This window comes from Pagrus major, chromosome 10 (genome assembly GCF_040436345.1).
Source record: "Pagrus major chromosome 10, Pma_NU_1.0".
Classification (NCBI taxonomy): Eukaryota; Metazoa; Chordata; class Actinopteri; order Spariformes; family Sparidae; genus Pagrus; species Pagrus major.
This window is the reverse complement of record NC_133224.1, coordinates 4,706,006-4,718,403: the sequence shown is the minus strand read 5'-3', so window position 1 is coordinate 4,718,403 and position 12,398 is coordinate 4,706,006. Positions and strand designations below refer to the sequence as shown.

Here is a 12,398-nt window from a genome sequence, read left to right as displayed (position 1 = left end):
CAATAATCACAATGGATTAAAAGCTTTAAACTTGTACCGGCAGTATCACCAGACTCCCTTAACAAATTGCATGATTTTAAGAGTTGTTGCATGAGAATAAACTTGACAAACTTTGTGAAGTGGCTCCAACAAATTCTAAATAATTGTTTCCTTCTTACAAATTCGGCATTAAATACAAAACATTAAGATGTTTCTTTCCTTGTAAAAAGTGTCAGTTTGTTGCGGCATCGCTCTAAATGCCTGTGCGCCGTCTGTAAAAAGTGTCGCAGCATCGCTGTACCAGCCTGTCTGCTTCTGTCCGAAGTGTGTCATACCAACAGTAGCTGTTTTAACAGACTGATTTCACCATTCATACTAAATGTGTTAATGTGCATGTCATATTTTTTACAAATAAAGTAAACAGTAACCAATAAAGGGTACTTTTTTTGTCATCTGTGGCAAAAGGCACCAGACTCCCTTAAAAAAACACTCAATTTTGAGACTTGTTGCATTAAAAGACACTTTATAAACTTTGTGAAACGCTGTCCACATTATATTCTTAACTTTTTGGGCCTACTTTATAATTCGGGCATATAATACATGAAAATATTTCTTTATTTTTGTAAAAAACGTATCCATTTGTTCCAGTGACGTAGGTGTATATTTGCATATAGAGCGAGGAAGTCAAGAGCTCACTCAAGACGTATGTTGGGATGCTTGAATATGTCCACTTGTGATCGGATCACTCTGGACGTACGGTAAAACCAAACGTGAACAGCCTCATAATAACAGTAAAGAAGTAGTAGACCAGGAAGTGAGAACAAAAGGCAGACATATGTGAAATATCTGTTTGGATCTGATTAGCCGGCAGGGACAGAGGCTGACAAGTAGCAGATACGTTGCCAGTTCAGTTCCTGGTGTAATCCCAGCTGGGAGGCAACTGGCATCTGTCAGCCGCCTGCTATTAAAGCTAAGGTATCAACCATGTCGCGTAGAGCCCTTAAGCAAGGCATCGACACGGCTGCAATGCAGGAAACACCACAGTCATTCCTCTCCTCGTCTCGAGGAGAACCTGCCAGCTCTTATTGAAATGAGCCCAAATAGCGAGAAAGCCATTAAGTTAACGGAGCGGTTTAACAGCTTGCTGAAGGAACTGTGCAGCAGAGTGCAGGAAATGTGCAGCCATCTTGCAGTAAAATCACTGTGGGAGTCCATCAGGCAGCTGTAATGGCACAGTTTGGGGAAATAGCCAGAGAACTATTAGCAGGGAAAGGCAGAGAAGAGGGTGAAAGTAGCTGCAGAGAGCCTGTTTTATCCATGTGTGCACTTTTCATCCTTCACAACGATGAATCAATTCAGATATAAAAGCTTCAGTCCCTCCAATTCATTCTTACAACCTGTCGGTAACCCACTCCGCTCTGATTCTCATGTCATGTGCTATTTTAATGCCGATCGAGTATCAGCGATATTTCCATCTGACGCTAAATGATTTGGCATTTGTTTATGGAAACCTGCTGCGAGTGTGAAAAAGGACGATGACTAATTCTGACAAATGTGAAGGAGGGGGCGGGATCACACTGCACAGTGTCGATTTTGAATAATTCAGCTTTGGTCTTTTGTATGAAAGGGGTGATAACAAAAGCAATGAGGCGATTTGTCACAACACAGATTTGAGCTGAAACAGTGTTAGTGACACTGAAATATTCATTTGTGAGCGGCTGCGGAGACGAGTACTGTGATTAAAGGTTTAAACTACAGCACTGTCTCAATAAAGTAACGGCCGGCGATGAATAAAAAAACCCGACAATCACTTTGACCTTAAATCCTGATCTGTAGCTCGGTTTCACTGTGCACCTCTGTCTGCCACCGGGCTCGATTTGTCCCGGAAAAACGGAGGTCGGATTACAGCACAACCAAAACAGGAAGAGGCATTGTTCTCCCCGGTTTCTGTCTCCAGGTAAGAGTAAAACAACTGGAGTAACTGTGGAAACTACACTGCAAAGAAGAAGAACCCGCTCACTGAGGAGGCGAAGAAGGTGAAGAGGGAGAGTGATAGAAACCGAGGTGAAACAAGAGTGTTGTGTCAAAGTCTTTTACCATCGCGGTTTCTAGGTCAAACTGGGATTCCTACGGTTGTTTTTTTGCTTTGGACAGTCGCCAGGAGAATTTTCTCGACCCACGAAGGAAAACTTTATCTTTTAGTTGATCATAAATCATTAAATTTGACATTTGACATGCTTTCTCACCTGCCTCTCGTGGCTGATACGATAAGATAACCAATAATTCCACATTGTTGTGTTTTAAAAAAGAAGCTCCTAACCTGTAGTTAATGCACACCTGAGGGCAAGAAAGGCTTAGATGTAGTGATTAAAGATGGATGAGTTAAAGAGGTCATATTATGCAAATTTCCAGGTTAATACTTTTTATTTGGGGGTCCTTGTAGAATAGGTCTACATACTTTAATGTAATATGGTGCATCGCTGCAGCATCCCTTTACACACTGTGTCTTGAACGCTCCGTTTTAGCTACGGAGTGAGACTTCTCGCCTCTGTTCAATCTTTGATGAGAGTCGCACACGCGCATTACTTAGCGGGAAGGATTAGGAGTAGAGCGGGTCATGCCGAGCAAGGTAGTGTGATCTAAAATAAAATGCAGAAACAATGTAAAGACATCATCCTGTCAGATTAAACTAAAGATGAACACTTACAGGAGTGTAAAATCCATCTTCTTTACAATGAGGAGGGCATATAAATGTCTCACGTCTGGCTCTCTTAGCAAAGAAAAGAAAGTTTATAAATGAAGTTTAGTGCAGAAACAAAGAGTTGAGGAGAGAGAGAGGACGAGGGCAGACAGGTCAGAGAGAGTGGGACGCTGGAGTTAGATTGAGTTTAGTGGGAAAGTGAAGGCTGGAAGAGAAGTGAGGAAGATAAGTGAAGTGGACAAGAGTGTGTGCACGAGCGTGTGTGTGTGAGAAGTCAGATCTGATGTGTGTGTTTTGTGCCTGAGACAAAATGAGAAAGGACGAGATTATTTACCAAAAAATACGGCCTCAAATGATTGTATAAATCTTGAAAAGCTTGCGTGTTTGTTTACCAGACGGATGACATTTGGTGCAACAGAGCTTCATGATCAAATAAGAGTGCATGTGCATGTGTTTGTATGAGTGTGTGTTAGTGTGTTAGTGTGTGTTTACCAGGAAGATGAAGTCAGGCCTCTTGTTGTTGATGGAGATGGGCGAGCGGCTGAGCGAGGTGGACGCGTCGTCGGAGCTCTGCGAGGACGGATGCCGGAAAGTCTGACCGGTCAGCTTGGTGTCGTACAACTGCTCCTCAAAGTCTGTGCACGCACACACACAGTCATTCACACATTCACATGTGCACGCACACACACATTTACACATTCACATGCGCACACACACACACAGCAACACAAACAGAAAGAAAGAAGAAAAAACAGAATCAAGTTAGCGTCAACTTTTCTGCACAAATTCACACGAGCACGCAAGAATGAAAGTGCACACACACACACACACACACACACACACACACACACACCAGATATCCTATTTGCATGGCCGACAGCAGAGATCTAGTACAACTGCTGCTTTGCATCACCCTGCAGTTTCCCTCCTGCGACTCCTCATGCAGCTTCTGCCGAGGAACCTTAAAGCACCCCTCAAGTTTGTTTTTAATCCTCTTCTCACGAGCTCCCCGGCTCCCTCTCCTCTCCTCTCCTCTCATTCATCCCTCCTCTCCTCGACTCTCTCTTTCCCTCCGTCTCGTCCTTCTTTCTCCCTCCGTCCTGGACTTTTTCCTCTCACGCCTCGTCTTCTCGATGTCTGACTCTTTCTCCCTCTCTGGCAGCTTAGACGGCTCTCCCTCAGGCCATTGTAAACAGATTCCTAACCCCCACCTCCCACCCCCACCCTCCTTATTCCCTCCAAACACACACACACACACACACACACACACATGCACACACATACACACACACACACACACACAAAACCCCTAAGCCAATCCTTTACTCCAAAACACACTCCCGGCCCACTCCCCACTCCCCACTCATCCCTAAAACCATCTAACACACACACACACACACACACACACACACACACACACACACACACACACACACTCTCTCTCTCTCAGACACACACACACACACACACACACACACACACACGCTCCCAGCACCATCCCGCTGACAGCTTTAGAGAAACAGCAGCGTCACTGAGGTATAGAGTTTAAGGTTGGACTCTTGTGTTTTTGGGGACAATATGGATTCCTTCCTGGTTGGTATGGTTGCCTAGCGACACAAAGGGGGCGGCGAGTGACACAAAACAACAGAAAAGTGCCGTAAAAGACTCAAAAAGGCACTTTTATTGAATTATTTAAAAGGGAAGTGATCACTTATGACAGGAGTTGACTAACTGTAGAAAAACAAGTGTATTATATTTATGTGTTTAACTCAAGACAGCACTTCCTCACCTTTTACCGTGTGAGGCACTTTGTGTTACATTTTGTTTACGTGAGAAGCGCGACACTGATTCATTTCTCCACTTAGAGCTGAAACAATAAGTCGCTTAAAGAAAATGGCCAACAATTTTAAGCAAAAATGACAAAAACTTGTGAATTCACATGTGAATATTTGCTTGTTTTCTTTATATTCGACGGTAATAAAAGAAATATTTGGGGGTTTAGATTGTCGTTGGAACAGACCTGAGGTTTCTCATCATTTTTGGGTGGAATATTCTCATTTTTCTCCGTCTTGGTGGTCTCGAACGACACCTGCTAGATTATCTAACTTTATTTTAGTGACTTCTGGCCTTCCCGCAGTATCCAGGTGGTCTTTTAACAGGGCGATCGCGTCTGCTTTTAAACTCTGTGAGCTGCGATGGCCTCAGGACTCTCCTCCGCACTGAGAGCTGCAGGTAGTTTACAGAAAGTTTGGCAGGTGTCAGATTGAAGTGAGAGCAGACGACGTGGGAGTGTTTTGGAGTCATGAACAGAAATTAATATACAGCAGCGGCACCAGAATACAAAAAGATAATGATGTGTTTTTGTACGAGGGCAGGCAGTCCACCCACCCACAGATTTTGAGCTGTTTTTTTTTTTTTTAATGGCATTTGGGCTCATTGCTGTCGACGTCTTCCCTCTGCTGAAGTTAAAAAAACTGCCGTCAGCGAGAAAACGTCTGCAGGAACTCACCCGGAGTGTAATTACGGCTGCGTTTCGTTAAGACAAAAAAACACAGGACGCGGAAACTCTCACAACCTTCACAACGGATTAAGATGACGTGCTAACGTTGTCATTGTCGGCTCCGCCACTGTGCATTTTGTAGGTTATTCAGCCGAGTTTGAAAGGCTTTCATAAACTCAAGGATGGTAGACATTATTTCACCGAGGGATGTAAACCATGACAATGAAAATCTGGAGCAAAGAGGTTTTCACGAGCCGAGGATTACACCGTGTAGGCTGCTCCTTGTTTTGTGTCCCTGAGGTGACACTGACAGTAATTTTCCACCATGTGTTGACAGTTAAGTTTTATTCTCTTTAACTATGTGTGGGAAATACAAACAGCAAATGAGAGGAAATGAAAGTAGGGAGAGGAGAACGAGCCACCAGCAGAGGAGGAGATGACATTAAGAAGACGACGTAAGCTGCTTGGGAGGTCGAGGAGATGCAGGAGAAGAAGAAGTTGAGGACGTTCTGACGAAATAACCTGAATCCTTCCAGCACGAGGTTGCAAACTCTTATCAAATCAATCTGATATTAATCCCGCTGAGCATCCTGCAACCTGACCCGAACCCGTCAGGACCCAACAGGCCGATCGTACAAAAGTTAGATCCAGTTTGCTTCTATGTGTGCCGATTACCGCTGAGCGTTCATGTGATGACGCAGAGAGGAGGGAGGGGACTGCTAACTGCAAAACGGACAGGAAGTTAGCTTAAAAGATGACAACAGCAGCTTTAACTGAGTATAAACAGAGCTAAGCTAGCTGTTCCCTAAGGTTTCCAGTCTTTATGCTAAACGCTAAAACATCAGGCTGCTGGCAGTGTCCTTTTTCCTGCGTGCCTCGAGACAGCCAATCACCAGCACTGTTAGCATGCTGCATTCTTATTGGCTCACTGAGGCTGATGTGATTAAGTCCTTAGGTACCGAAATTTGGTGTGAAATGACGAGACCGTGGAGGTGAAGGTGAAGCCCTCTCTACCTCCCAGCAAGAAAAGCAAACAAGCGCACCTTTGAAAATGTGGAACTAGTCCTTTAATAGCTTGCAGCCTGACAAATTAAAACTTGTTTTTATTTATGGCCTGTAATAGTTTATTAAGCTTTAGGAAATAGTTTATTAACCATCAGTGAAGCCTTCACGTACAGCTTATAAAGAGTAACTAAAAGTTGGAGTTTGAAGGATCAAAGTGAAACCAACCAAAAGTAAAAATCATTTCATCAACACAGACAACACATTCGCAGAAATCTTATTTTCCTCTCTTCAGTTTGCAATTAAAGTCTGGACATAAATATTAAAGATGACACGATGAACTGAGACCTTCGCTTCACTGCGTCCCCTCGTTTCCTCAGGAAGCTCTCAGACGTTTCACTGTGTAAGCGCTCGCTTTAAGAAAACACGTCCCTGGCTGTTTGTTATTCATAGAGGCATATTACACCTCCGGTGCTCGTGATAGAGAACTGTCTATTTTGCAGTGTTAAAAATAATTGATTATAAACTGCCTGACTGCTGCATGCAGAAAACAGCAGGATCAGCCAGTTAGCGAAACAGTGAGCAGAAGCCAAAAACTCGTCTCATCCAGACCGCAGAGCCCAAAGAAGTGAGGCGTCAGCAAGAGGGCCGAAGACACGGGGGGGAGGAAGAGATAGAGAGGAAGAGCGAGGAGGAGGAGGAGGAGGAGAAGCAGATGGAGATAATGCAGAGAAGGAAGAGGAGAGGAAAAACAAGGAGAGGAAGAAAATGGGAGAAAAACGAACCAGAGGAAACTTTTCAAGAAGCAGAGGAAGAAGAAGAAGAAGAAGAAGAAGAAGAAGAAGAAGAAGGAGAAGAAGAAGAAGAAGAAGAAAGGGCTCATAAAAGAGATGCAGAAGAAGAAATAAGAAGCAGCGTGATGAAAAGTAAAGGAAACTAAATTGGATAACGTGACAGAAGAAGATAAATCAAGGCAATAAAAGGTAAAAGAGGACAAACTGCAGAGAGAGAAGAGCTAACGAAGCAATAACAAGAAAGAAGAGGAAGCAACAAATGATGAAGCAGAGGCACAGGAAGATGTATACGTCCAAAAAAGAAAGCAGAGGAAGACGTAGGCGCAGAACAAGAAGGTAAAGAGGAGGCAGCTGAAGAAGAAATATTGGAGAAAATGGTTGAGATGAAACCAAAAAAAGACAAAGTAGGTGTAGAGGAAGAGGAAGAGGAGGGTGGAGGAGACGACATAACGCCAGCGAGGCCCAAAGGAGGAGAAGCTGGCACAACATGGCGGACAGCATGTTTCTGAGTAATCTCACATCAAAACGTGAGGGAGCTGTACTTGTTCCTGCGGTATTAACTGTGGGTTAGTGGCCTCTTCAAAGTTCCCATGAAGCTACGTCCATACGGCACCTGTTCAACAACAAACTATGATTTTAAAAGAACTGTGGGGACATCTGTGGGCGAGCTGTCTTTAGTAAAATGTTAGGTGGGCTCGGGGACGGCGGCCGACCCGTCCTACAATCCAAAAGTGTCAAGTTGGGAAACCCAGAGCGACATTATTTCTTTATACGAGTTGGGAATGAGACTCCAAAAACAACTTTTCTTACAACAGGACCTTTGAAAGCCCTCAGGGGGGATTTTTCACCTCACCTCTGCATTTTTCATGTTATTGTGCACAGCTTACTTTTTGTTTTATTTTATTTTACACACAAATAAAGTAAGGAAACTAAAGAATTCGTCAAAGCTTGCAAAACGACGACTCATCCTCCACTTGATACTAGTTTTGCGTCCGATAAAACTCTTTCCTGAATTTTGACGCTGTGTGTTACAGAATCACAATTTTAAATATTGCACTCCATCACTGTACTTAATAAGCGACACAGTAGCTTCTCTTATATGTTATAAGACCTGCAGTCATTAAGCTGCCTCTCACATGTAGTGGAGTAGATGTATTCAGAAGTATTAAAGGGAATTGTTGAGTAAAGCACCTCAGTACCTCAGTATCTGCTGAGATGGTATTTACCTGTGTGAAGGAGCAGACTTTAAACTATGCAGCAGTTACAGCCTTTAGCTCCGCTTACGACCACAAACTCAGCTCTTTACGTAACTGTTTGTTTGTGTACTCATTAAACAACCAAGAAACAACATGTTAATTAGGGTGCTTCAAGGGTGCTGGTGGGTGTACTATTGAATTTGGAGAGCGAGACTGTTTCCCTTCGGCTCCAGTGGAAGATAATCACCTCCTGACTCTGACTCTTCTTAAAACACAGACATGAGAGTCGTGTTCGTCGTCTTATCTCACCTGACGAGAGTGTGGACGGGCTTGTTACTAAATGTTGAACTGTGTCGAACTGTTTTAAAGGTCCGATTTGTCACAAAGTTGATTTTTGAGTCTCGTTTCCAACCCGTCACATACCGACGCTTTGGGATTGTAGGTCAGGTCGTCCGCCATTCAAAAGACATAAATACATTTACCCTCGGGGTACTTGTATTTTAATTCAGTATTTCCATTTTCTGCTACTTTAAACTTCCACTCCACTACATTTTGAAGGTAAATAATAGACTTTTTACTCTTGAAATTATGATACAGATTACAGATTACATGCTGCACCAGAGTAAAACAAAGCATATTTTTAAGGCTACTGTCGGTAAAAGAGTAATATTCAGGCTTGGGGAGTGACAGAATTCATGTAACAGGATTACGTAATTAGGATACAAAAAAAACAAAAACAACCAACAAACAAAAACACTATTCGGTTAAAGTTACAGAAAAAAAGATGTAATCAGATTACAGATACATTCAGTTACACACAACATCACTCTGGTGGTGATGTGAAGTGTGTGTTCTTACAGGATGTGTTGAGATTAATAAAAGTTTTCTCTCGTCTTTATTTGCATGTGTTTGGTATGGAGGTAATCCAAAAGCAACGAGAAGTAATCAAGTTACATTTCTTTAATACTGTAACTAATAAGAAGTAGATTTTCAGATACAGTTTGATCAATAAAAACATTATACAAACTGCTTAATCAGCAGCTGCTGTGTGGCTTACTTAGATTTTACACTAAGAATACATCTTGCTGATAATCTTTCCATAGTTTTCCTCAAGCAACATTTCAAATCAAGGAATTTACTCCCAACTTTTACTCACATTACGCTCCGGCTTCTTCCAACACCGCCGAGAATAAAACCACATGTGTTTCTCCAGTTAAAGTCTAAGGTTTAAAAACACACGCTGAGTCCTACGAGCTGCAGCAGCAGCAGCAGCAAGTGAGGCAGAAGGAGAGAAGAGAAGGTAAACAGTTGTAGATCCATGCTTCAGATAACAGCTCAGCTACATGACTGCAGGGTACTGTGGTGGGAAACCCAGGGAGGGGGGAGCAGGGATGCTATTGGTGTGCGGGGTGTAAAGGTATGCCGGTCACTCCCACTAATTCACACACACACACACACACACACACACACACACACATAGCACGACCCACCCCACCCCCCTTCCCTCTGTCCAGACAAGCAGGCCAGGCACTCATGCATCACTAACCTGTATATTGTGTGTGTTTGTGTGTAGGTGTGTCACTCATCTAGGTGTTTGTGAGCGTGTGAAACAGCTAACTTTAACAACTTATTTAACAAGTCGTGTCTTTGTGAGTCTGCGTCATGTGTGTTTGTGTGTATACAGTGCACCCATTCACAGATAAACCCAACCATCCCTGACAATATGCACCCCGGTCGTGTCAAATTTGGGTCACCCTTTCTTCTCCCCCTCCAGGAAGACGATGAGGGACGGAGGGAGGGAGGGAGGGAGGAAGACAGGAATTAACAATACCCCTCTTTCAGCAGTTTGTTTGTCTGTGTACACGACGTGCACGCCGCCACGGATGCACGCGTGTGTGTTGGAGTGCACCCGTATGTATGTCGCGTCTTTGTCCTTGTGATTTAACATGCACAATTGATCAATCCATTACTGGGAGGAAGGGTCTGGTGTTTGTTAGCGGATGGTCGTGACCTAGAAGGACAGATTTGGCGGTTAGCGGCCTAGTTTATGTTGGTCATTAGAAACCGCACAGAGGGTTCTGATCCGATTATAGAGCTTTCTTTGTAGGCACAAATTCTGGCTGTAATTCTTGTCATCTATCCAGGGGGTGATTTTCGGATGATTATCTGATGTTTTTGACAGTGAAGAGCACAGAGTGAAGACTATTTCTAAATGGGGACATCGCTCCTGATTCAAACTTGGGTAGCTAAGTTGGATCTTTGTCTTCGATTCATGAAAGTGGTTGTTTAAACTTATCATCATGAAGTAACAAGATAATGAAACCATCAGCGTTTAGATTGGTTCTCTATTAACCTTGCTTTCTCAAGACCTATCCTCCATCCAAGTTTGGTGGAAATCTGTTCAGTAGTTTTTTGTGTAATCTTGCTGACAAACCAACCAACAAACCAACAAACAAACCAACCAACCAACAAACAAACCAACAAACCAACCAACCAACCAACTTATAAACCAACCAACCAACCAATCAATCAATCAATCAATCAATCAATCAATCAATCAATCAATCAATCAATCAATCAATCAATCAACCAACCAACTTATTAACTTACCAACCAACCAACCAATAAACAAACACGGGTGAAAACTACCTCCTTGGTCGAAGCAACAACAAAAAAAAACATTGGCATTGACTGTCACCACATTTTTGTTTGGTGAACACTGTTAAAGGCCCAGAGTTTTACAATGAATGCGTCTTTACCGGCATGACAATGAATTACACGCCAATGACTTTGAAGGCACCAAAGCACTGCATAGAGGTTCACGCAACATGAACATCTGTGGTCTGAAGCACGATCAGTCCGACCTGTTCTGAATTCTAGAAAACCAAAAAGACACTGAGTTCAAACAGTGCTGTTTACACTGGGCCACACAATCAAAATGAGTAAATATTTCATAAATAAAACATAATCTAATTCAAATCTGCGTATACAGCTTGCATTGAATGTTTCTCTCCTCTGCCACTGCTTCTACCCAGTGTTTTACTCAAGGACAGTCTGACCCGACTTGTCACGTGTTTCCTTCACATCATACCTCTGAGTTTTCTAACTTCCAAACAGATTCAACGCGGTGACATTTTAGTCTGCTCCTCTTACCTTTAGGCTACTGTCACCTCAGCCCCGTGTTTGATCAGCACCAGGTTCATTTGAGGATTTGGCAGGTTTGCTTGAATGCAAATGTCCCTGGATCATAGCGTTTAAATGTGTCACACTTCAGCCCGCATTTGAAAAACTCCTCTAAAAGCCCCCAGAGGAGCGAAACAAGACAGACGAGTTTGTCTTCCCTGATTCACAGCGATGTCACTCACAACGACAAACTCGACGGGGACAAAGAGAAAAAAGTGTGACAGTTTGGCCAAACTGATTCACTTCCAGGAGGGAAATATTTTGTGGCTTTAAAACAAACAGACTACCAGATGATAAAGGTCACTCAGTAATAAAAGTTTTAACAATCTATAAATCCTCCAAAAAGGGGCTCCCTCGGCTGTCAAAGGCACTGCTCCGGGCTGAATTTCAGCGTGACAACAAGGACTCGTTTGAGCGCTCTGTTCATGAGCCAGCCTTGGTCCCAAAATGCTAAATGCCTGCCTGAATTAAACGCTGTGTTGACAAATCATTTGCATAATATAACAGTAAACGCTTTTTTAAATTGACACATACAGTATTTGTCATTTTGAGTCAGGGACGCCGTTTAAATCATTGAAAAATGGATTGTAAGTATTTCAATGGGATCTTAATCACTGTCAATGAGGCAGTGATGGGATGTAACTAAGTACATTTACTCAAGCACAGGTATTCGTACTTTACTTGAAAAAATGCTGAATATGAGAGCCGATAATTGGCAAAGTCGATAACACCAATGCCGATAACATCTACGTCAAGTCAACACCAAATAAACAGTTTATACGTACATGTAAATAAATATTTAGTTAACTTTTACTTGTATTTTTGATACTGAAGTACATTTATTGCCAGAAAATTATGTTTAATACCTAAGTACATGTTATATCAGGTACTTTAACACATTCACTAAAGTACTATTCGTATGGGTGACTTTTACTTTTACTCAAGTACAACTTTTGGGTACTTCTAGAACAGGTTCACATGCTTTAATGCTCAAAAAAACGCATCAGTTTTCTCATACACTGTATTTCTGAAACGCTCTGTTT

The 12,398-nt window shown here is 42.6% G+C and overlaps 1 protein-coding gene across 1 annotated transcript in view; it reads right to left on the bottom strand.

Moving 5' to 3' along the window:
- Positions 1–12,398, bottom strand: part of nhsl2 (NHS-like 2) — a 156,860-nt gene that overhangs the window by 17,454 nt on the left and 127,008 nt on the right. Inside the window, exon 3 of the mRNA XM_073474959.1 lies at positions 3,173–3,315. Within this exon, the coding sequence (XP_073331060.1) occupies positions 3,173–3,315 (143 nt within the window). The remainder of the gene's footprint in view (positions 1–3,172; positions 3,316–12,398) is intronic.